The sequence below is a fragment of the Periophthalmus magnuspinnatus genome, chromosome 7, assembly GCF_009829125.3.
Source record: "Periophthalmus magnuspinnatus isolate fPerMag1 chromosome 7, fPerMag1.2.pri, whole genome shotgun sequence".
NCBI lineage: Eukaryota > Metazoa > Chordata > Actinopteri > Gobiiformes > Gobiidae > Periophthalmus > Periophthalmus magnuspinnatus.
The window spans coordinates 28,044,632-28,071,933 of record NC_047132.1 but is presented as its reverse complement, the minus strand read 5'-3'; the positions used below and the strand labels follow the sequence as shown (position 1 = coordinate 28,071,933).

The 27,302-nt window shown below is 38.1% G+C and overlaps 1 protein-coding gene across 1 annotated transcript in view; it reads right to left on the bottom strand.

The window, feature by feature from the left end:
• Positions 1-3,512: 3,512 nt before the first annotated feature.
• The window catches only part of ctnnbip1 (catenin, beta interacting protein 1), a 35,426-nt gene continuing 11,636 nt past the window's right edge, over positions 3,513-27,302 (bottom strand). Inside the window, exons 2-4 of the mRNA XM_033970329.2 lie at positions 26,627-26,741; positions 24,311-24,401; positions 3,513-6,061 (exon numbers count right to left, since the gene is read on the bottom strand). Of these exons, the coding sequence (XP_033826220.1) occupies positions 6,003-6,061; positions 24,311-24,401; positions 26,627-26,722 (246 nt within the window). The 5' untranslated portion in view covers positions 26,723-26,741 and the 3' untranslated portion in view covers positions 3,513-6,002. The remainder of the gene's footprint in view (positions 6,062-24,310; positions 24,402-26,626; positions 26,742-27,302) is intronic.

Genomic DNA, 27,302 nt, shown 5'->3' with positions numbered 1-27,302 from the left:
AGTGAAATACTTTTATTTTTTACTCTGAAAGTACATTTTTAAACGGGTACTACAATTTTTTCATGTGATAACTTTTTACCTCTGTGTCTGCACTTTTAATTAAGTAACAAAACTGAGCACTCCACCCACGCTGGACTATAGCAACACATTACTTTTTTCTGAACATCATGAAATTAAGACAGAAAACCAATGAATGAAACACCGAATGAATCTTAAACTCAAAACCCTAAACTGAGTGGACACAAAACTGCATTTTTTATTGCACAACACGGACCATTTCAGCCCGTCTTATGAACTTTTTATTACTGCTCTGATCAAAAGTGGCAAACAGCAGACATCAGATAATTAAAAAGTGATGCACATTTACCCGGCAGCAGCGTAGCTAAAAAAAAACTCAAGTCTAAGAAAAATGAAACGCGGAGAAAAGGCTGTGCACAGGCTGATTGAAAGACAATAACATTCAAACCATTCAAAGCGTAATCAGCCTCTCGTTCACATTAAAATATGCACTTGTTGATTAGAAAATGATCTTTGCTTCAGTAGTTAAGAAACACTCGCTCGTTATCAGCCGTGTCGTCGAACTGTGAACAAACAAGGCAAACTTAATCAGGATTCATTCTTTGCCGTATTGTCAGATTTTCTCTTCTGAACAGCTAAGGCGAATAAACTGAAAAAAACATGTTAAAAAACCGAAAAAATATTCAAAAATAACTATATAAAAATGAAAAATTGAACAGTTGTCAAATTGATTAGCGATTTAAAATAAAATATAATATCTTTTATAAGTAAATGGTGAGTTGTTTTTGTTTTTTTAATGCATTAACCTTTATTAATTAAGCCAAAGTTTTCAGAGATCCATTTATCGAAGCTAAAACGTTTATTAGTCAGGGAGAGTCGACGCGCTCAGCTCTTCAGAAAAATGTTTCTCACTCACGCTAATCATATGTTGCATTGTGACAAAAAGACTGTGGGTTCAATCTCGTTGTCTTGTCATATTTTATCTGTTTAGTTTATATTCACAAGCTCAAACATGTGTGAGTTAAACAGTAGTAGTTAATAAATGCATGTTGTATGTCACTCGTGGAAGCACAGTGGCCCATGGGTCAACTTCACTACAAAAAGGCGTGGGTTCTGTGAGCTGCATGTTCTCTGTGTGTCTGGGTGACTTTGTTGTTGTTGTTTTAAGTTATTAGTTTAGCTAGTGACAAAGGTGACAAAGAAATGGCTAATATCAAAGCAAATGTGCACCCGTTAGTGAATGTGTACAAAAGAGGATTTGTATATCTGAAACTCAATGAATGTTGTCTTTTATTGATTTGTTCCTTTTGATTTTATTTGCTTGTTTTGTTTGATTTTATTGTTTTATTGGTAATTGTTTTATCGCTTTTATATACATATTTATTATTTTAATTTTGCTATTTGATTTTAGTCTAAATGTTGATTTACTTAACCAGTTGTTTTTATCTATAATGTATTTGTGCAGCACTTTGGAAACTGTATTTGTTTGTGAAATGTGCTATATTAATAAAGTGGATAAAGGCCTGTTTCATGAGTTTATTTTTTTAAATAATTCTGTTGATGCATGGTTGGAAAGCAATGTCTGACTTTCACTGGTTAAATTTCATAGAATTTTTATTTATTATTAGTTTTGTCAGATCAGATTCAAGTTATTCCTGTGTCCATTGTGCGTTTTTTTTTTTTTTCTTTCATTAACCGGAAGGTACCAACATTTTTCCACGTGTGTACCTCCTGGTCTCTAGTTCTCTGTGTTCTGCTGTGGTCTACTCTCAGTACTTCATATTGCAGATACTTCCTTGAACACAACACGTCTCTGGTTCTGTGTTCGATGTGGGAACAGATGTTGATCATTAGCAGAAAACCAGGGACTCACATTCAAAACGACATCATCGCCGTCCTTAGCATCAGGCATATGTTAACACCTGACAGCGGCTAATTGCGAGCTAATGAGGAAGGCTATATTAAGAGGCCACTGTCACTGCTGTTTGGATCATATTAGAACATAATTAAAAATGGCACAGTTTACTTTTAGCCACCTTGGATTCTCATACAGGCAAAATGTGTGTGTAACGTGTAAAAAAACATGTGTCTAACGTGTAAAAGCGCAGAACAAAACAACGATATAACCTCCATGTTTAGTGTCACGTGGCCACAGCTGCAAAACAAATACGTCCAGGTCACCATTTCTGTTTTTTTCTGTGTAGCTTTTCTGCTTGTCGCCATGGAAATGTTATTGCTTTGCCTGGAATGTTCCACCGTACAGTATTAAACTTATATATATTGCTAAAAGAAATGCCTTAAATGAAAAAATACATTCTTACTGTGTGTCGCCTCTCCATAGATCAGACCTCAGCTTGACCTGGTGGCATCGCCTGCTTGTCTCCATGGCGATAAGATGTATTTAATGCCTTACTGTGCAACGTTTATAGGTAAAGTAAGTAACATGCTCAGTGTTTTTAAGCTTAAAATTGGAAAAATTAAATAAAGAACCTATTAAAATTCAAATTAATTCAAATAAAGACCATCCAATTATTTTTATATGTAGAATACTTCAATTTGTGGAACTGTTTTAATATTTATTATGTCTAAAATTAGCATTAGCATTAGTGTTCTCCGGTGAAGTATTCATTTAATTTGCGTATTGTTTAACATGTCGTCAGTGTCATTCACCCGCAGCTCCGTCCACTGCCTCGTCTTTAAATATTTAGAAATTTAAGCGTGACTCTGCAAAAAGCTCAGAGATACAACTGGACAGAAGTTGTGACGATAACAGTGAGGTTGCCAGGTGCTGATGTGCACAGAGACCTCTCACTAGAAAAGGTTACATAGTGGACTTTTTAGTGATTTAAAAAAAAATCCTATTGGAAAAAAGTACTAGACCATAAAGAATACACTTTTCTCGTCTGTTTTCTCACTTGCATGTTCTGTTTGAAGTTTTTCTAAATCAAAGCAGATACACTTTCAGAAACAAGCCGCTCTGTGAAGCTTTGATGTCTAATCTTGTCAAGACGTAGCAAGCGCTTTATCATTTATTTGCTATTTGTTTAGTTCTAAACCAGTTTTACACTCGGGCCCTCTGTTTCTTTATGGCCACATGACTGAACTCAAGGCGAAACCAAAGCAAAAAACCAAGCACATTTCATTATATTTAACTGCATTGCATAGAAGATTTAGTTCTGATCTTTCTACAGTATCTGTTATCTGCTGTTGGACATAAAGATGATTCGTACCAGGGCCAGAATTCTGCGTTTTACACCCAGGGGAGTCGACAGAGGCGCAGACAAAGGAGTCTTTTGTCTTGGGCCCCAGGATCTTAGGGGATCTTCCTATTAATTTATATTACGGGGGCCCATGTGAGGTTTCTTGCCTCGAGCTCCCAAATTTCCGTCAACAGTTCTGTTCAAACCCTCTGGCTCCCCGTGGTCCAGTTTCAACTATACATGATATACAAAAATGTGTATAGATTTGAGAAAAAACTACAAAAAGAACAGTAATTTCACGTTTAAAATCTGTTTAATGGTTCAGTTGGTATAGGATTTGGAAGCATTAAGTCACAACATGTTCAGCAGCTGTACAAAAATGAACCAACTATTCCAAAAAAAACCCAAAAAACAAAGGCAACACAGATCAACCGAAATGTTTTAGACGAGCCAAAACAGTAAAAACACACAGTCCACAGCATGCCAAAAATCTAAACAACTCATGATCAAAAATGTCACACACGCTCACGTTCGTTCATACACAAACTGAACAAGGCCGTAGCAACCCTGCTAAAATATACAATAAGACACATTTAAAGAAATATGCATAGACAAATAAAGAATGTTTTAACACAGAGTAAACAAAATCGTATGAGGAGCAGTTGGCGTTTACTTTGCCACGACAATGACATTCAGTAAAGAGTTATTGCCAACCATATATGACACTTTTACAAAATGATTTTTAAAGATACAGCGTCCACAAAAACATACAAATAATGGTAATGGGTTTTAACAAGCAGGGAGACATGCTTTAAAACAATTATTTTAAGTTATACAAGTTAACAAACTGCACATTTGTATTGAGTGTCACTAGGAAAATGAAAAGTGTAGATTTATTAACTCCAGTTGGATCAAACTTAATCTTTAAATTGAGTTAAATTGAAGAGTTGAATTTCAAAAACAGATATGTGCATTTTGAAAAATTGTCAAAAAGTATTTCTTTGTTATGATCTTGTATAGTGGATTTTATCAACGAGAGGTGGAATACTGTTTTTATTTCAGTAAAATACATTTGGCTTTTGAAAATACTTCCATACAAAGAGTAGACTATAATCCTCCCATGACTTTTTAAAATAGCTCTTATCTGTTTTTGCAAATTAACTCTTCAATTAACCCTAAAAGTTGAATTTAAAATAAAAATGTGTGTGCTTAATGTTAAAATGTATGAATATCCCATTGATAATAGTGCAAGAGATACAGTACAGCACGTATTTGTATGTTTGAACTTAAGTTAAAACGTAGTAAACGACTATTTAAATGACTGTAAAAACCACTGCTGATGAACTGTCGCTATCTACAAAAGGGACAAAATAAATTACAAAAACGTATCTAAATTCGAGTTTAGTTTTTACACTTCCAAAAAAATAAAAAATAAAATGAAAAAAATCATTGTTGGCATAATCAGTTTAATGTCGTATTCTCGAACCGTTTACACACTTGAAAAGACTTCCCAAAACACAAAAGGTTTAAATTATAGGGGAGATTTTGTTTCAGTGATTATGTTGGATAGTGTTCACTTGTTGTTGCTTCTCGAATGAAAAGCTTTGTTGCACTTGAAATAAAGCAGCAGAAGAATTAGGGGCCTCATTTGTAAAACTACAATGGCCTCGAATCTCAAATCACAAAATATATTTAATTTTGCACGATGAATAAAATAAATAGAGTTGATATTCCCTGTAGTGTGGACTTGTGTGGAGTGTGGTGACTGCAATTAGACTAGTAAAACCGGTATATTGTTAAATGTTTATAGGCTTATTTATTCAAAGTTTGTCATAGGAACATCATGTGGCGACTTCTTTTCATAAAATACATGTTGATAATATTTAAAAAAAACAATTTAAAATGCGTAAAAACCTCTCTGGGCACAGGTGTGGCTGGAGCGGAGCGCTAATCACTTTATCAATGGAGAAAATCAACTAAACTAGGTCACCGTTGCCATGGAAACGCTCACTTTTTTACAATTAGTACGTGGCCCGAACCGCTTTTCCGCCTTCTAGTTCGCTAAACGGCGCAAGACGGTAAATATGATTATAATACGTGACAAAGCCTTGTTTTAATGTTGCCGTTTTAAGGAGTTAAGAGACGCAAATCCATCCAAATTAACATGCAAACCCACTGTAACCCAGGAGACGCACAACAGCATCGGTAAAGCAGAAAAAAAGCAAAAAAAGGAAAAAGCTAAAGATATACAAGCTAACTATTCATCCCTTCTTGTGTGTAGTATTTACAAATGAGGCCCCGGTATGATAGAAAACAAATTAAGAACAAAACGACGCAGAAAATATTCAAAAATCTCTCCCCTGACCTTTTTGATCATTGCTTTAACCTGGCCAATTGTTTCTCCAGTGACCAGTAAATTAACACTGTCTCAACGCAAAAAAGACAAACCTCACCCCTCGTCGCGCTAAATTAAAAAACTCTAAAAAAAAAAATTGATCTGGAACCACACTATTGTTTCCAGCAAACGCCCTTCACCCCACAGTGTCCCGCGTGAGTGCATGTCCTGTACTGGTGTGTCCTGTTTGAGGAGCCCCTATGGGACGGGGGGTGGGGAGGAGGAGTCTCATCCCACCCTCTTCGACTCCCTCGTGGGCTTCTCCTGGGTCTCTCCTGAGCTCGTGGTGTGGTGTTGGTGGGAGTTTGACTTGTGTGACTGGACCACTAGGGGGCAGAGTGGGGCGCGGCGCAGTGTGGTGCAGTGCAGGTCGTTGAGGAGGGCCTGGGTCACTGTCGACGGTCCTCTGTCTCTGACCGCGAGAACGCCATTACCACGTCCTCCGCCCCTGGGAACACAAAACAGGTGAGGTGAGGCATTTTTTTTAATTTTTTAGATCAATTACTAAAGAGCAGTGTCAACATCAACAACAACGCAAAAGGTGCATCACAATAAATCTTAAATGTGGCAAAAAATTCAATAAATAACAACAAATTAACATATATTTGTGTTGTAAGTGTAATAATAATTAAAAAAATATCAGGAAATTGCAAACTTTCCCTGGTTTTAGCAAGTTATACGTATCTAATTCCCACAGTCTGAACTCGTAACATGGCCGTCCAATATTCATCTTTTTCCACACCAATTATATTATATTTTTAAGCATATCTTTTTTAACTTATACATTATTATTATTCAGTGTTTTATGTTGCACTTTATCATCGAAGAAAGTTCTTAGTTTGTGAGATGTGTTCACTGACAATGACAATAAAAGTCTTCTGATTCTGAATATAATATAATACTACAATATTCAACATCAAGTGATTATCAAAGACGTCACAAAAAAAACAAAAATAAAACATGATTATAGTATAAGTAAAACCTGGGCGTTACAGTCGATGCCAGTTCATATGAAGGATGCAAAGATACAATACTGGTATCTGGTATCGCTGTCAATATTGAGCGTTTTAGTGGATCAGATACCGGTTTCCAAGATGTCGGTTCAGCCAGTATTCCCTTTTTTTGGTCAATAAAAACTAGTTTATTAACACAATTTACTGGACAAATGTTGGCCCAGAACGTGACATAATATCAAACTTGTATTTTTTTATCTGTTGTTACTTCAAATGATAAAAACGAAACACATTTGAACACATTTTACCTTATGCCGTTTATGTTTAAAAGAAATAAACGATACTTTCAGTCTCTGCTCTAGTATCAGTGGGTATCAGGTATTGCCAGATACTTAAAGCCAAAGTATCGACATCAGTATTAGAAAAAAACTGACAAATTGTTGTAGGTTTGTCCAGTTAACAGATTTACACTTCATCATTTAATAGTGTAATGTGCTTTGTTGACCTATTTGTATGATGTTTATTGTTTTTAATCTTGTTTTTAATGTTGTACAGCACTTCGTTCAGCTTTAGTTATTGGAAGGTGCTTTAGAAATAAAATTTGATTGATTGATTTGCTCTGAATCAGACCTGGACGACTGAGTGATTACACAGACATCAGTCCTGGAACAGAAAAAAAGCTGGATCGATGCATCCCTAGTTGATATCAGATGTTTTTATTCATTCTTAAGTCTCCCAGTAAAAAAAACAACATTTAAAAACACTTGTGCCACAGTTACCTGATCTATTTTGAATGTTCTTTACCCGCAGAAAGCTTCAGATTGACTATGTGTGACTCCGTTTTGACACTAAAACCCTTTTCACTTTTGCTGTGACTCACTGTGGATAATCAGATTTCCTCTAATTCTATGTGTGAACCAAACCTCCCACAACAATTAACATTTGTCCTTTTGCGTGAGGATCTTAGAAGCCTCTTACAGATAAACTAAAACCAGGAATGACTAATATACTTTTGCAACGCAGCTTTAAAGGCTTAAAATATGACTCAGCAGACTGATAGAGAGTCATTTTGTTCGGTGGAAACTCCTGCCTTACGAAAGAGTAACTGATTTCTATATTTGTAAGATGACGGGTATAATCTGGAACAGGATCCTTCTATTGTTTCCCTCAACCTTTGACCTTTCGCTAGATGCGCAACTGCAGTATTTGGAATGATTTTGGGAGTCGTCCAATCCACATACAGTTTTCCACTTGTCATCCCCCAAAAACTAAACGTATTCTGATGTGCAAAGTGGGCTGAGCTCTCTATGGGGGACACTCACTCAGCTCGTTAAATCCTGTCTTGTGTGACGGTCGGACAAAAGGCACCAACAGTAAACGGCTGTGAAAATCCAATCGGAGCGTGCAGGTGGATTTTTATGTATAGCGTTCAGACGGCACCTGCCAGCACCTGCCATCAAGGAAAGTGTTGACGGGAGACGCCGCAGTGCACCGCGTGACCTGCTGACAACGCTGTTCTGTTCGGGAAAAGATTAAGATTCACGGAGCTGCCGGAGAGAACAAGAGCGATCAGGCAAAACATTATGACCCACTACATAATGTTTAATCATACACGATATCTGACCATCACAGGGCTGGGCAATTTGAATTTTAATTAGTCTTTACCGCAGTTTAAGACTAGACTAAAAACCCACCTCTCCTCCCTGGCATTTAATACTAGCTACATAGGATATCTTGGTGTTTTATTGCTCTTTTCCTACTTTTATGTGAAGCTCTTTGGTCAGCTTCACTTGATTTAAATGTGCTATTTAAATAAACTTGAATTAAATGAGATTCAGTCATTTCTAAACACTTATCAGCTTGTTTTTTTTTTTTTTAAATCAAAGCATCTACAGTCAGTCCTCTGTCAGTAAAAACGTGCGGTTTCGAGCAGAGTTTAGTCTCTGCAGGAACTATTGTTTACGTAGCCAATACTGAAATGTTGATTTAACCTCCTAGGACCCGAGCTCTTGCATGATTTTATTAATTTGTCTTCGTTATTTGAGCTGATTGGACCTGATGAGTGTAAAAACAAGGAATTATCTCTTTAGATTATGTAGTTTCTGAGAAAAATGATGCCCACATATGAGGACATTTGTTGATTTTAATAGAACATTTGAATAATGATTTGATATTAAGAGCCTGAACACAGTAACATTTGAGTAAAAACAAAATGAGAAACAACAAGTGTGTCTCTTGGAACAATGTGTCTCATGTGAAGAGCTGCTGACAGGAGCAGGAAAACATGAGCCTTTACAAAAAAAAAAAAAAAATTCTGAACATTCTAAACTTTTAAAAAAGATTCTAAATTGAACAGCAACAATACAAAACTGTTCTTCTTCTAAAAAATTATATTGTGGCCTAGACAATCCAAAATGTGCCAGGTCCTCGGAAGTTAATAAGAAAACATATCATCAAATTCAAAACTGTGATCAATTGAGGAAAAAAATAAGTCATATCCCCAGGCCCCACCATCACCATTCTTCATGTTTGTTCAGACACAAACTGACCACTGCAGACTGGACACAACAACCCTCAAAACTCAATTTCACCCTTAAAGTAAATCGTCACATTTTTACATAGCGCTTTTCCACTTTCAAGTCACTCAAAGCGATTTACTCAAGAAACCACTCACCCAGTCACACGCACATTCATACACCAGTGTACGCAGACTCTGGATCTGACCCCTCTACCAACGATGTTTACGTCGAGAGCGGGTTTCGAACCGGCAACCTTCGGGTCAGAGGACGAAAAGTGGACCAACTGAGCCACTGTCGCCCATGTCTAACCCCTTATGTCTAACTGTTTCTTTGTAAATGTCCCTGAGTGTCTAAAAAGAGACCGTAAAAATCAAAAGTATTATGTTTCCCCACTTCCAGATCTGACACATCCAAGGACAAAAACATCAGGATAATAATGTTCACGTATTGCAGCATCCCACACACGAACAGGCGCCTCGTTTAAAAGACTTTCTCCCTTGTACCAAACATTATCAGTTAGTTAAACAGTAAATGTGTGTTTTATTAAACCGCTTATTTTTGTCTATGAAATTCACCAAGTTGATTAGTGCTGACTAATTTGAACAGTTCCCTTGTATAATCTTTGCCAGAGCCCACCAGGAGGCTGCAGAGGTTTTTGTTTAACAAGACTTCATTAGTGCAGAGCCAAATGATTCTGCGGCTTGGTTCCAGGCCCACACTGAGAGGAGCGCTGTGCTGCTGCTGCTGTAACCCACTCCGCTATGGGCTCATTTTGCAACAAGGGAAAAGCCTATTTAATGAAACGCTTTATATTGTTCTTATTCAGAAAAAAATTACTATTCTGTTTAATTAAAGGAGCATTCAGGAACTAACAAAAAGGCTTGACTGTTCACCTTTAGGGGTCCTATATTATACAAAATGTGAGCTTTAAGCCATGTTATGATGTTACTTTCACAAAAAAGCACCTGCAGTTGTGTTTTGTTTCATTCACACAAGTTGCGTAACTGTTTATTATTAGTCTGTGTACATCTACAAAGCTCAAAATGCTCTGTTCCACCTTGTGATGTCATGTAGTGGTAGTTTTCAAGTTAATAGCTGCGTTTTATCTTTTGTTTAGTAGCGATTAGCGATTCCAGGGCCTAAAACATGGCCTAACAATGCAGAGTTTGTGCGTTAAACGTGTGTGAATGAAACAAAACACAACTGAAAGTCTGTTTTTGATGAGGAAACATTATAACATAGATCAGAAAATAGCGTAATACTGGCCCTTTAAGTCCCACTAAAGCTATTTTTGCATGAACGATGAAAGACATTTTTAACATCAGTGCAATGCGTGTTTACTCATTTACACACAATACAATGATTTCATGTATTTGTCAGATGTTGATAATCAGTTTATTGAGGTATCCAACCACTTTTCCAATCACAGTTGCTTTAATTCTTCGAGAAAATTCTGGTTTTGCCCTCATTTTTCAGCCCAACAAGTCATTTAACGCAGATTTTTTAATTGATTTATGAATAACCATTTTTCCAAACTAGATTTTTAATAAATGTGTCCATGCTCATGCTCTCCTTTAATGCTCTGATTAACATCTCAATATCATCACTGCAAAAATCTGCTAAAACAATGACTCATTCCTTGTTCCCTTGTCATAATTTCCATCTCGATTATTATTTTATTAGATGAAAATTAAAGTCTAATTAAAGTCTTAAAGTCTAAAGTCGGGCTTTTTATCGGCAGACTTTAGAAAGTTTTATCACGGAGCGCATTTGACAAGTCGTCCTCGTATAAATTCATTAACACTCCCTCCGAACATCTTCACAGAAACGAGAACCTTTCCTACACCTTCTCTGTAAACCCCCACCACCACCGTCTTCCTCTCCAACACAGCCCTGAAGAGTTCGTTACATTTAATTATTATGAAGATATGAAAGTAGGCCAAGAGTCTGCGAGCTTCTCCTAGTCAAGTCGACCCTCTCATCTCGAATCTGGAAAAAAAAACACCGCATTTTGGTTCAAGTTTGCCTTTGTTTATGCGGAGATTAATTAGGACGGGGAGGCTGCGGCGCGTCTTACCATCGCAGCTAACAGCGAAAAAGGAGGAGGGGTGGGATTAGTGCGGGTTTTTAATATGAAATTTTAACTTCCTCGTTCTTAAGGGAGCTTACTGGTCTTACTAAATGAGGTTAGAGTGAATAATGAGACAATAGTGATATAATTAAAAACACAGACTGACTTGTTGTCCAGATCCAAAGACTAAGCGCATGTAATCACTGCAGTACAAAGGCAGTTATGTAACATCACACAATGGTGACTGCAGTATTTGGATAACACTGGCTTAGTCTAGGATTCTGACAAAGTCTTAAAGTCATATTTTTGGGCGAATTATGTTTTTTTTCCACTCAAAAGACACTCAAAACGCTTTAAATCAAAGAACCACTCACGTATTCACACAAACACATTCATAAACTAGCGAACGCAAACACTGGGGGTGAGTTGGATCAAGTGTTTTGCCCAAGGACACAATGACAGTATTCATCCGTGTGAGCTAGAATCGCACCGCCAACCTGTAGACCAGCAGATCTGTGGTGCAACCGTTGATGTTTACGTTGAAAGCGGGATTCGAACAGCCAACGTTCACAAACACGATTGTATTTTATGATTATTCTTCAAAACAAACAATATAAAAATGGAAAAAAAAATGCTATACATTTCTACAGTGAGGACAAAATAAACTAGATTCTACAGCAGCACTTCAGGGGTAGGACTGTGCAACGTGAGTCACCCAAAAATAAATCAGAAAATACATTAGCACCTAAGGGACCCTGGGGTAACTGTCTGGGCTATATCCGTCTTACTGGGCCACTTTGCCGTGAGCTGTTTTCGGCCCTGCCATAACCACAGACACATTTAGATGAGCCCTAGCTGCTGGGATGGAGATGGTCCCATAAAGCTGTTGCCTAGCTACAGATAAGGCAGCATCAGTGGACAGCGGAGAGTCGACCAATCGGAGCAGATGGTGTTTCGGTCCAAATCCTCCCCCCTGCACTGATCCCCCTCAGTGGACATCGTGAGAGGGGGCTGTTCTGGACACTGGATTACATAAGAACAAGAGCTTTTTTTCCACGGCTGATTGTTTAGAAACAGAGCAACTAATGACTGATGAGATCTGTTGATATTTTTGGGCCGATTTCGATTATTTTCTCCAAATTACGTAATATAAATTTGCTATAAAAGAGCTGTGTTGTCACGTTTTGTGCAGCCATCTCTTCGTGTTAATATAAAGCTCTGTGTGTATTTTTAGCACGCGGATAAACCAAAACAAAATGTCAACCTCTGCTGGAGATTTAAAGCCGATAGCCCATATGTTTAACCGTCAAAATATCGACCTTAGTAAGAACAATAGTCGTGTTTCACCTCAGTTCTCCATAAATACTCAGAGGAAGAGCCCATCTGCATCGGAAAACATGATTCATATCACACTTATCAACAAGACTATTCTAGCACCATAAACAAATAGCTCAAAGCTCTGCACTCAAAAATAGAAACTTTAAATGAGTCTGGATGCCAGGCTATTGAGGAACACGTTGTTTTTAGAGCCCTGTACAGTTACATAATACTTACATAGGATAAACTGAATGAAATCTATTAACACTTTTAATGAGTAGAATCGTAGACTGTATAAAGAAGTGGATTAAGTGAGTGTGATGTGACCCGTAGCGTGAGTATCATAGCAACCAAAGAGCCAATCCGATGCGAGGCTCTTTAACTCTATAGCGTTGGATGCTATCGTCGCCAATAGACTTGCAGTTGCTGACTTTCCATTACCGTAACGCCACAACCAATTGTGCTTCATGTAAATTCAAACGCAGACGTAGTCTCAAAGCAAAGGCATGTGGCTCTTTAAATATTTTACTGTCATTACGGTAATCTGTTTATGTTGTCCCTCGAAGACGACCAATCAGAGCGCAGGTGCCGCAGAGATTTTCCCAGTCAGTTTCTCAACGTGTCAAAGGAAAAATACGGATGGATATGTAAAGTAGAGGTAGTTGTGTGAAAAAATGCAGTACATTCTGATACTTCCTTTAACATGAACCGCCACCGCTGAGAGAGCTGTCAATCAAACCTGTTGCTAGGGGAAAAAGGTGCCTGATTTGTCTGTTATTAATGTTCATATCTTGAATCTTGAACAAAATAGATGAATAAAAACATCAGGATCATGTAGAGCAGATTAATATGAACATTTTAAGACCAAAATGACAGGATTCACTGAAGCAATTGCAGAGGGAGAGCTGGCAATATTTAAACGTAAAGTGAATTGTAGGTGTAGTCGATGGAGCTGGAAGCATGCCCATGATCATTTCCTATCTGAAAAGCGGCTAGCATGTTAGCTATGTCCCACTTATATACACAATCTATGAGCAGAATGTAAAAAAAATAAACTGCATTGTATCTGCATTAGATATGATCGAATACAAGCTAATATGTATTGTCAATGCTCCTGGAAAAACGTGAAAAAATTAAATTAAATATCGAAGAAAACATTGGGTTTACATTTAGACAAACCAATGAATAATCTGAATAATAAAGTCTTATTTTGTTTTGTATTAACATATCACCTGACCAAGTTTGATTAGAAAAGTGTTAATGGCATTATACATAATTTGAGCAAGAAATAAACAACCGAACTGTGGAATTAACAGATGTTGCTGCTGAGATCCACTCAACACGAACAAACCATCAATGGCTTTTCATGTTGTTTTGTCAAAATAACACCGCATGGAGCTTTAACAACATGAGGCTGCTCTGTGACGATCGATGTGCTGCGGAGAAGGTAAAGCTAAAATTAGAAATAAAAGCAGAATGTTCCAGAGACAGGTCTTGATGTGCGAGAGCCGTTAGATCCACTCGAAAGGAAAGCGTTTGAAGTTAAAAGTCTTCTCCTAAAAAATCGCCCGGGGCCAGGGTGCAGAGCAGAGGTGGGCCAGGAGGAAAGGGTGGGCTCAGATATGGAGACAGGAGAGGAAAAGGTGTTACGGCTTCAGAGAAATGTGGTCTTGAGGTCGAGTCAGGGTCAGTCCAGAGGAGAAGGTCACAGGACTCGTCTCTACACAACAGCAGCAGGATTGGATCTTTATCAGTAAATATCAAAATACACAAGATGGCCGCCTGGGTGGTCAATGTTCGACTGTGGAGTTTTCTACAGCTTTATAAGAGTTTTTGTGACTCTACTCGCAGTGAACATGTACAGTAAATTAGCTGTATAACCAACTTTGATATAAAAGATCCACTATGTAACTTTTCTGGTGGATGGTCTGCTCCCAACTGCTTGTTTCCATGGTAATGTTATTGGACGGATCCATCTTCTCCAGAGAGACAAGGAAGTAACTCCAGTTTTCCAAGTCACAGTTTGGATCACAGTAAGAATGCATGTTTTTTTTTTGTTTTTTTTCCCCCAGTAATAAAAACACATGTAATTGAACAGTTGCAAAATCGAAAAACTTAATGCCATACTGCGGAACATTCTAAGCAAAGTAATAAAATCTTCATTGAGAAAATATGGTTGCATATTCCCACCAGAAACGTTAAACTCTACACCTTTAACATCAACGTCAACGTGTTATTTTAAAACTGAACAACTCCTGCATTGACGTGCTGTGATGAGTGAAGTTAACTGTTCAGAGTGTTGTAATATTTTTTGATTAAGACAAAACTACACGACGACAGCTGCCCACGATAGCGACACAGTAACTGAGGAATTCAAGACACGGAGTAAAGTAGTGCCAAATCAGTGTGAGTGGTCTTTCTGTTTGAGTTAAGAACAAAGTAAAGCAGGAATCGATACTCGGTGAAAGCAGTTCAACAAAAGAGGCTCTCCTCACAGGGCTTTAGTTCAAATGACAGGTCTGAGGAGAAAACACTGGAGCAGACAAAAAGGAACAAGATTGTGTAGCGAATGCTCGGGGCAACTGTTATCTGAAACCGCGGAGGCATTTTTTCTCAAAGTGAAAAACAGAACTAATCCAATTTAAACGGTTAGCAGTGGTCCAAAGTTATTCTTCACTTAATTAAGCATTCTGAGTGTCGTAATTATTCAAAGTGATGAGTTTATAAGTGCTGTTCACAACTTTCAGAGGCCAGTGAAAGTTTTACCATCAGAAACTTTGTCAAGAAAACACTTGTATTAGATGCAGACAAAACACAGCAGACCTATTTTGACCTCAAGTCACTGACACTTTTAAATCTTCAGTCGCTCCTATAGTTCTTAAGTTAAACTCATCAAATTTTTGCAGTAGATAAAGTTCTGAGATTTTTGAGAGTATATACGTTTATAATTGTTCACTTACACTTGAACTTACCACAACTTAAACTAGGGAAAGTAAAAATGACCTAATTTTTAAGAATAATGTTTTTTAAGTGTCCTCCATTTTCAATTTTGCCCTGAACAGCCCGATCCAACACTTTGCATAACATTTAAAAGCATTTCTGGGCTTATGGCTCTTATTTGATCCTCGATATTACGTTTGAGTCGTTTACTGTCTGTGGTTTATTCACAAACACCTTTTCTTTAAGATCGCCTCACAGGAAGAAATCAGGACTAGTCAGGTCTGTGGAGATCACATACTGCCCCCTGTCTTTGAAAAACACTTATTATTCCTTTAATGGCGTTTACGCTCGGGGCATCTCTGGTATTAAAATGTGGATTTGACCCATGTGACTCAAAGTACCACTGTACAATGAGGGTTCGTTCCTCGGTGTTGTATTTGCTCATATTGATGTCGGAAGGGTCGTTATAAATGGTCTGAAAAAAAGAAAAATATTTAGAAACAAAAGAGTTATGGATTTTTTTCAGCTGTCACTGACTTTTGGGCAACATATCTGCACTAGGGCTGTTTTACTCTTAGACCCTTTTAAGAATGGAAGGGAAGAGTTGGGAAGAATTGTTGTTGCGATTAGCGGCTCAGCCCGCCTCAGGCTTAACAGCACCTGCCCCAGCGTGCAGCAACAACATCCTATAGCCCGTGGGGAAGATGCAGTTTTCCCAGGATGTCAGGATCACCATGGCAACCCACTCTCATCCTCTTTCCCCGAGCCATCCTCTCGAAGGGCGTAAACTTCCCTTCGTCAAATTAGACAGGCTAACAAGTGCTCCGATTGTTAGCTTTGAGTGGGTACATTGTTGAATACGTGAGATGTCAAAAAGAAAAAGTTGGATTTAAAAAAAGAATAAAGTGATGTGTTGCCGTTTTAATTTCAGTTTGACGGAAAAGGTTATCATTACCTCTGACAAGAAGGTTCAGGCCTGTGTTATTCTTAGACAAACGAGAGAAAAGCTACCAACTTTAACCACAAGAGGGCAGTAACAAGAACATGAACCAGTTTTGAGGATCTGCTGATACGTCTGATAATCTGGTGAACAATCATTTGCCCTACAGAACTATAAAAGAGGTCTATGTACTAGCATTATGGGTGTATGTATTTAGCATCACGAGACAGGGCCAGTATTATAGTCAATTTAAAATCCACAAGCTCAAACAAACTATCTTAATATTATAATGTGCCGAGAGGTTGTTTTTCCACAATTCTCTTCTTTACCAAAACAAAAGCCAATGAAAAAAAATACATTTCTGCAGGGGCATTGGTGCAAATCCCACTTTGGTCTGATTAAAATCGAACAACAAATTAGTATATTTGCATGTATGCTAATGAGCCAATTACATCTATTTGAAATGTAAATCTAGTGACCCTCGACTTAGCAGAAAATTGAGTGGCAGCCCCCAAGTTTCACGTCTCAAAGAAGAGAACCAGAATAATATTTGATAAGAAAGTCAAATCTGTGAGAATAATTCAAGATGGAGCCCTGGTTTCTCTCAGTAAAATGCAAATGAATTGAGTGAGAAAATATTCTGGGAGAGTTCTAACTGCACGGCTATAATATATCATCACTACACAGACGCTCTATATTATCTGATTGATACATTGGCTCAAGTCTGTTCTTGTAATGACCTTTGGATTAAAGACTTCCTCAAACAGCCAGGCCTTAACCTAATCAATATACCCACCACGAGAGATGCCCCCAGTGTCCTCTAACAAGCATTTTACATTTGCATTACCTGCTTGAAATGCTAAAGGAAAGTATTTTACTAGATTGCGAGTACATAGAAGGGGCAAAGATATACAGTGAGTATTATTGTGTCTACTGGACATGAAAGGGCTGTAATGGACTTGAAATTCTTAATCGACTACAGATTTGTCCTGTGTACTGATTAGTAGGCCTGTCATGATGATCACTACATCCACTTATCATTCTATATATAAAAGTTGGGACAATAGATTTTGGAGTTCAATATTTATCGTGAGTCTTTTTCTTTGTAAAAGTGGAGGGATTTGGGTATTTTTGTTGCAGTATGATAAGATTTGAGCTGTGGAGGGGTGAAAAAGTCCCCCCTATGGCTAATTGCTGGTACATTGTGCTATTTATTTGTTGCAGCTCATGTCTTTTAATAAAACAGTCCATTTACAATAGTTCACTGGGATAATCTTACATTATTTAAATTTTAATTAGTAACATAAAGTAGTTTCAGTACTTTTGTTTATTGCAATATTTCTCTGTAGCAATACAGTGTCCATAAAGTCTCTTTGCAATTTAAAAAATGTATTACAAATGCAATTGATACCATATCTTTATTAGACTTGTTCCATTGTACGCAGTGGTTTCCAAAGTGTTTTACCTCATTTATTGCACCTCTATATGGGCAACATTAGTCACATGAAGCACATCAAGACAGGACTGGATTTTCTTGCAATGTTGACTGTAGCAGAGCCTCATCAACAGTTGCAATCGCATCAGTTATCTTTTGCTTTAGTTCAGTAATGTCCCGTATCTTTGTTCGATACACGACATCTTTAGCATAGCCACAAAGAAAGAAATCCCAAGGTGTGATATCGGGTGAACGTAGTGGCCATGGGACTGGTCCATGTTTGATTGAGGAACTCGTAAACATGCAGACCCCAATGTGATTACACATTTTAGAACCACTGAGTACAACAGAACAAATCTAATTAATATATTTTAACTTTTTTTATTTTTAAATTGTAAAGAGACTTGGACATCCTGTATATCGTGCTTCAAAATTTGTTATCATGACAGGTCCACGGATAACTCAAGTAAAAGCAGGTGAAATTTTATCAAAACGCCTCAAAACTACGTATGATCTGCCCATATATGACATAAGGTGAACTGCCCAGCGAAGAAAAGTACTGATAAACTGCATATTTTAATGTAAAAGCCTGAAAAAAACTCACAATTTACTCCCAAAACTTTCCAGCTAACCCCCTTCATGCCTTTTGCTTTCCGCCATAGAAACTGTAAATAAATTAACAGGTCGACTGGCAAAATCTACACCATAGACCAATTAATCTAAACAACTACAGCCCTTGAACATATATTAGTTATTAAAGTTTTTTCTTGTCACTTACACCATATGTATTTTTGTTTGTACACCTATGAAAAGTAGAGTGTGGGCTCTCCCTGTAGAAATAAAGATACATTTAAAATATATATATATACACCACCATATGCTGTAAAAACAAAAGCGCTATTTTCAAGTCAGAACTAAGATCAAGACGTGTGTGAATTTACAATAACTTCCTTATCTTGCCTCCAGAAACAATTTTACAACCTGTACGTAAGTTGGAATACAACAGCAGCCTGGAAATTAAACAGTGTTTTTGTATTCAGCTGTTGAGATGGAGCAGACAGGTCAGAGCTGCAGTAATGACCTGGATCAGACTCAGACAAACAGAGTGTGAATGGAAACTGCTGTGTTTGAGGAGCGGGGCACACAGTCTCACAGCAAAAACCAATACTGAGCAAGACGTTTGATTCGCAATGGTAAAGTTACATCCAAGAGCAGACGAGGATAATCTGAAAGTGAGCCAGGACTTGAGGGTTTGTGCTACAGATATGCAAACCCACGCGTTTTAGCCAGAGGGACAGAGCTGTGCAAGTGAAACATGCAAAGGTGTGGTGTACTGTCGGAAGATAGTGTAGTTTTTAATGTAGAGGTGTAGCCAATTCTGTCAGAAGCATGTGATTTGAAGCCAGTACAAATAGTCAAGTACTGTAGTTAAGTAGAATTTTAAGGTATCTGTACTTTACTTAAGCAAACTTTACAGTGGATATTTTTACTTTAATACACTTGAGAGCAGGTATCTGTACTTTCCACTACATTTTTGAACGGTAAAAAGTACTTTTCATATGATTTGAGGGCTTATTTTTACCATCCTGACCAAAGTTTTTGAGTTCAACCTTCTGCTTTGACCAAAACAAAAGTAATGACACAAAATTCATTAGAAAAAAATAAGACATTGATTTGTACTGCAACATTTTTAATCCATATCACTGCATTTAACACTTAAATTAGCAACAGTTGTGTGAAATACTTTTAGTACATTTTTAAACAGCGACTTAAATACTTTTACTCGAGTAGATTTTCACGTGATGCTTTTACTTTAGGAACTTTTTACCTGTGTATCTGTACTTTTACTTCAGTAACAAACTTGAGTACTTGAAGCAGAGTTTGGACTTCAGGGGATTAAATGAAACTCTTTAGTGAGGACATGCCACCTCTACTCTGATGCCAGGGTTGAACTTTAACCTCAAGTTTAGCCTCATTCATCAAAAGCAGTGCTGGCCACACGCAGGAAGGCCTGTCAAGCTAACAGATTTTGATGTGTGATAAATTGATGAAGAAAATATAGAAGATAAACGATAATATTGAAACAAATGAATGCCACTGACACAAAAACTCAAAAGCAGGATTCCCTTCCAAAAACTATTCTAAATCTACAATATTGTTAAAACATCATCAGCTACAATAATTAAACAGCAGAATGAAAAACTTGGTGTTAGTCCTTTTAAATCTTACTGTAACCAAAAAATCCTGGTAATGCAAAGAAAGTACACATGACAAATACTGACCCCCAAAAAATAATATAAATATTCCAGGTTTCATATAGTGAACGATAAGTTGATATATTAATTATGGTGCCAGGCCGACAAAAGGAATATAACAGCAGAAGATCTATGCTTCAGTGAAAGGAAGTTAGAATCCAGGGTACTGTTTGTTGAGCTCAAGTTACGTAGAAAAAGTTTGAGCCGCAAGAACATTTGAAATAAGGTCTTTGCCAAATGAATAATGAATAAATGAATGAATCTGCCAAATGCTGCTCGGCTCCTGACTAGAACCAGGAAGTACGAGCTCATAAGTCCTGAGCTCAGGTCTCTGCACTGGCTCCTCAGAGAATAGACTTTAAAGCAGCTCTGGTGTTGGGTCAAGAAGAGATTTGTACACAAGCAAAGTACATCTCCCACATGTTAGTGCCAAATATGAACCACTCGCACTCTGAGGACTTCAGGGACAGGCCTCCTGCTGGTGCCCAGAGTCAGGACTAAATATGAATCAAGTCTTTCAATTTTCTGTAGCTAAAACTGAAAGCTAAAGCTCAAAACGGTTCTGTTTAGCCATGTGTGTGACTGCAAGGTTTTTATTCTACACTATTCTTTTTAATGTTAATTTTATGATGATTTTTTAATGTTTTGATTTGTTTATATTGTGATTTTAATGTTTTTCTTATTCTGTAAAGCACTTTGAATTACTTTGTGGACAAATTGTGCTGTACAAATAAACTTGCCTTGCCTTGAATATGTAAATCCCTGCACATTAACATTTACCACATTTACCACACACACACACGCACGCACACACCCCCCCACACACACAAGCACACAGGCACACTCATTACAGTGCAGTATCTGTTGTGCTGGGGTGTTTGCAAGTTTCCTTTCAAATGTTGACCAAAGGGAACAACATCTTGCATGAATTGTTATGCCTTTATTCTCAATAGCACAGTCACTTTTTCTTCCTCCGTACAATATTTTATCACTCCGGTCTATAGTTTTATGATTCAAATGCAAAACAAGCCCATCTGCTGCACAAGACTGAGGAAAAAAAAGTCTGCTTTCATCTTGCGGAGCTGTAAACGGGATCAAACAGTAGCCTCTCTTCTGTATTTCCCACCTCAGAGCTTCCTCATCGCGCTGAAGCCGTTTCCCATATTAAGAGCAATTAAGACGACGGTCACAGAGCTCATCACAGAGCTTTGGAGGAGATGCAGAACGCTAATAATTCATAGGAGCGGTGTGGAGGTGGCACGCGGCCAAATGACACTAAATGTGCGTTTTTTGATGTATAATGCATCGGCCCAGCACCTTCTACAGTCAGCATCCATTATTAACAAGGCTCTTCTCGCAGTATTGACGCGGCACGGGCCTGGAGCTGTAGGGTTACACTTCAGAGCAGAGAGGAGAGAGCCCATAGCACTAAAGTGGAAGGGAGCATCTGGTGTAAAACATACTACTAATCAGAACAACAAAAGAAAAGACATTTGCATTCACCAAAAGGCTCAGATGTAGCAGTGTGTGTTTGACATTTGAAAATGTCAACAACATTCAATCACAAAAATATGCAGTTTACACTCATGTCCTTTCTTCTCTTATTTGCAGCTCGAAGCCAATCAACACAGATAGCTATAAGCATTTGTTCCGCTGAAGCCAAAGCGTGTACTGACGGAGCAATCCTGACATAAGAAACACATTTACATGATTTACTCCTTGAATCACTGCAGGGAGCTGATATTCTGAGTAATGTGCGTTTCTGTTATAGTTTACAGCAGGCCTGTCAAGATAATTATGGTTCACTATATGAAAGCTGGAACAATCTCTTGTGTGTACATTTTCTTTGAAAAAGTGGTACGATTTTTGTTATTTTTGTTGCAAAATGATAAGATTTGAGCTGCAGAAGTTTGAATAAGTGACTTCTATGGCTAATTATTGCTTCATTTTGCTATTTATGTGTTGCAGCTCGGGGCTTTTAATGATACTGTCCATTTAAAAATGGTTCACTGTGATTACTTTGCTTTATTTTAAATGGATCAGTGGCATAAAGTAGTTTCAACATTATCGTTTATTACAATACTCCTATCGTGCTTCAAAATGTGTTATCGTGACAGTTCTAGTTTACAGTATTTCATTATTTCCCATTATAAAGATCTCAGTTTGATTGTCAGTCACGTCTCTTCTGAACTTTTTTGCCCGTCACTATAATTCTCTCCAAGTTGCATTGATTAATTTAATAAAGCAGACTGAAAAACACAATACAACTGAGGACATTCTGATAATTACATTGGAATTCAATCAAATGTTCATTTCCCAAACGAGGATCTCGCTGATTAGCCTTTGACAAATTCTTTTGAATCTCTGAGCCATAATTGTTTGAATTATTCTGCTTTTGACAAAATACTGTGATTCAGCCAAGGCACGGGATGATATTGACATTTGGTGTCACGATTGTCAAAGCCAAATAATTGCAGTTAATGATTAAAGATAATGCTTAAAGTTGCTGACAGTTTAAAAATGTTATGGACATGAATACTTGTTTAAACTGTTATAGTGTTGTACTTTTGTTATAAGTGAAAACAACAGTGATCTAGAAGAGACCATCAGCGATAAAAAGTTCTTTTTTTGCACATTCTGGTGATGTAATGGTGATTATCTCTGTTGGCAATAATAATTTGTGGGACATTTTACACAATTGTAATAATCGCCAACTCTTTTTAACACGATAAACTGTATTTTTATTTATTATCCCATCCCTAATTCAACTGATTGCTCCTTGTGCCCAGAAATCCCCCAGTTGTAGCGTTTACTTTCAGGAAAAATAAATTGATTGACTTTTGACATATTCTCAAAAAAATCAAGATCTCAAAGTCTCAAAAACCATCTTCCATCCCCATATCTATCATTTCAAACAGCTGTGGCTGGCTCTCCACTGAGTAAGGACATGATCAAGGAGACAGGGGCATCATTGCAGGCCGAGCTGGTGGGCAATTTTCCCGACTCTAAGCCTCCCCAAAGGGCTGAATCTCATTATGGACTCACAGCGAGGGCCAGGACCCAGCAGGAGGACAGCACGCTCCATCTGACAACACTGCTCAGACTGAGCCTGGGACAAACTGATAATCCACACACAAAAAGACATCACCTGGATTCACCACAGCTTTGAGACAACAGCAGTGGATGTGGGAGGGATTTCTGTTCAGCTTGTGCCCTCTAGTGGTCAGAAAAGGCTACTAAAAACTCGTACTGTGAATAGCCAGGACTTTTTGAGAATGAATTTTTTGAATATCAGAGGAAAACTATTCAAATTAGCCAAATCCACTCTTATAAACAATACTATAAGGAATTACAGTTATACATTTAATTAGCTATTAGTTTTGGCGCATTCTTTTCATGGCAACTTTTAGGATTTTGTCACAATTTCACATTTTGAAACCTAAAATCCGAACCCGCGCTTCTCAAAAACCTCATCTTACCCACCGTCTAAAGATCCGTCTGCTTACAATAGGGGCTTATCGTTCACAAAAGTGCAATATTGCCCTCTGGTGGTAAAACGAGCATAACGGCATGATGCAGACAGCTGTAGATGGTGTATGTGAGAGATGCAGCGCACACACACGCACACACACACACACAGAATGAGTCAGTGGTTTTCAGACTGCTGTTAGCTCTATGACTAATGAGGGGCTTGGGGATCTCTGGTGAGTAGTCAGGAGCGGCTGGGGTCTGCAGAGGACTGGAGTGCGTGCGGGGACTTTGTCTGGTTTAAATCTGGGAACACTGAAAACTGGAACATTTGGGGAAGATCGTAACGAGGATAAAGCACCAACTTGATGGACTTAAGTCTGATTAAAACTCTTAGTATTATTTATTACCCATTATGAATCTTGGCTGATCTGCTCGTCTTTTATTGAGCGATGAATGTGGACTGTTTTGTAAAGTGGCTGCTGTTGTGATTTTGGCCTATACAAAAATAAATTGAATTATATGTTGGCGCACTATTTAATTTACAATCCCCGACCATAAATAATAGGAATTTGAGGTAAACAAGTGCGCACATTACGTCTCCCCACTGTACTTTCAATTGCATTAGCCAGGAAACAGACTTAGTACTTCATTTGAACACAGGGCATGTTCAAGGTCAAGGTTGTCTCGTGTCTGGAAAATTAAATACTTATGCAAACAAGTGCTGGTTCATCTGCTTACAGGCCTACACGGAAAACTGTGGTGAAACGAAAAAGCCTGAATCTCATGACGCTCTCACCTTGGTCGATGTTGTGCTGCGGTAGCTGACTCATCTGACTGTGGACCACCCCGGCGTAGTTTCGGAGGAAAGCCTCTTCATTGGGCGTGAGCTGAAACAAAGACATAAATCACATCAAATGAGGCAGAAAAACCGACTGAATCAATACCAGGTTATTAGGGTGAATCAGGTTTGTGAAAGAAGTGTCACGTTTCAGGAAAACCGACATCGGCGTTGAAGTCAATCGCGCATGAGATGAGGAGCTGTGATTTTATTATAGTCAATAGGAGCTGCTCAGTGGATGGCTTCTTTCATTATGTTTTTGTTAAGAGAGTAAGACTGTGCAGTGATTCCAGTTTTAATCGTAATTACAGTTATTACACCATACTAGGGCAGCATAATATATTGAGAACGCCATTTGAGTTAGTGCTATTATAAAATCTTAAGACAAAAATAATGCGCTCTGTGACGAACTAAATATTCTGTCTCAAAGCGGTTTTCATCAAGGAACCACTCATCCATTCACACACACATTCATACACCAGTGTACGCAGACGCTAGGGGAGAGGAGGGTTTAGTGTCTTGCCCAAGGACACAAGGACAGTGGATCTGACCGCTCAACCACTGATGTTTATGTTGATAGTGGGTTGGTTGATCTTGAGTTGAACGGCCTTTGGATCAGTGGCCAAACACTCTACCAACTGTGCCACTGTCTACTGCAGGTTTGTCCAAACTGTGGCCCTGGAACCAAATGCGGCCCTCAGACCATTTTTTTGTCAGCCCTCAAGCTTCCAGGTGAATTGTCCCATATTACCTTAAACAGTATTTTTACTGTATATTTCTGAAAATCTACTTTAACAAGCCCATATCAAATATTTAATGCAGTGGTTCTTAACCTTGTTGGAGGTACTGAACCCCACCAGTTTTATATGCACATTCACCGAACCCTTCTTTATTGAAAAATAAAATATGATTTTTTTCAAATTCAAGACATGTATGTTTTACTGGTGCACAAAATGAACGGTGCATTAACATCACTGTGTTCAAAGAATAAAACCAATACAATGCATGAACTCACAACAAATGACATACATACATTTTCACAAAGACATGACCTTTTTTAATACTACCACACTGAAATTATTAAAATTTTTAACCTTATGTATTCCAATAATGTACTTATTGTATTTATGCTATTCATTATTTTTAACATTTTAACACACACCGTAACTCCATAACCAACTGTGCTCTCATGTAAATTCAAATGGCATGTCAAAGCAGAGGCATGAGGCTCTTTAAATATGTTACTGTCATTACGGTAATGTGCTTTCGTGGTCCCATGAAGATGACCAATCAGAGCGCAGTTGTCGCAGGGATCCTCCCAGTCAATGCCGGGGCATCACTCTGGCCGTGTCTCATGCTGTGTCTCAATTCACCTAAGTGCCCTTAAATGCGCCATTCGAACAACGCATTTAAGTCAGGTGGGTACTCCGATAGACACATCGAAGGGTGCATTTGTCAAATTGGGATACGGCCGGCTTCTGGAGATGCTCGCAGTCTGCAAATCATATGAGTCGGGTGCGTGTCTTGACCTCCACCGAACCCCTGAGACTGACTCACCGAACCCCAGGGTTCGATCAAACCCAGGTTAAGAACCACTGATTTTATGTGTCCCATTGAGGATGTAAACATGAATAAAGGTCTAGTGGTTCAGTCTAACTTGTAATAATAAAGCAGATTTGAAGTATTCACTGTATTGGCGACCAGTCTATGGCCCTCAATCAACTCTCAGCTTTGTCTGTGTTTTTATATGTGGCCCTTAATGAGAAAAGTTTGGACACCCCTGGTCTCCTGTCACGACCTCTACATGAAGCTAAAACAGTCATCCTGAAGATGTGGCCGGCCTCTACTTTCACAGTGTTTAAGGTTCAAAATGGTTCTGTTGCATATGGCTGAAAGGTTTTTATTCTGCACTCTTTTTATGATGATAATGTTTTGATTTGTTTGTATTGTAATTCTACAGTAACATCTAATTACTTTGCGTGCGAATTGTGCTGTACAAATAAACTTGCCCTTCCTTACAAACATGTTCTGAAATGTATGTATATTAGTTTATTAGTTCATATTTCAGTCTTCTCTCAAATGCTAATGCTCCTGGAGTTTTTTTAACAATGTGCGTTCTGAGCTGAACCAAACTGAACCACAAATATTACTCATGAATGATTATGTTCTTCCTCTGCAGGACAACATTTAGTAATTATTCTGAGTCCAACTGTAACCATTATTACTTAAGTCATCAGTGAAATCACCACTTTAGAGTCAAGGAGCTTTACGTACATTTGATCCCATTTTCTTGAGCATGAGAAGGACCCGCACTTTCTGTTGGATGTACATGTCTTCAGGAGACTTCCCCGGGGCCTCCTCGCGGTTCATCCCCTCTGCTCCTGTGGCTCTGCAAACACACAGTGCAATTACTATTTAGACAGATGACCAAAACAATACAAAGCAGCACCATTTATGTCACTGATTTGTGATTAGGCCTGTCACCATACTTATTATATATCCACTTATCAATCAGTATATGATAGATGGAAAAGTCATTTTTGGCAGTAAATATTTATCATGAGTACTTTGTGAGGCCAAGGGGTGTGTTGTGCCGGGCCCCAGGGTCTCAGAAGCCCAGAATTGAACCCTCTTCCTATTAATTTATATTAGAAAGGCCCCATCTGAGGCTTTTTGCTCCAGGCCCCCAAATTTCTGTTGACGGACCTGCTTATTTACATGATAAAACAGCATTAATAGCCAAACCAGATCAGACCAACACCAATTATGCATGGACCGTATCTAAACTACAAAGAATTACCTACTTTCTACTTGCCTTTTATGACTTCAGGTTGATAAGTCTTATTAGTAAAAACCTGAAAAATGCAAAATAAAAATAAACATCAAATTATGTAAAAATAGTCAGTTTCTACATTTAATAAAATCATAATACAAGGCATACAGGCATAGG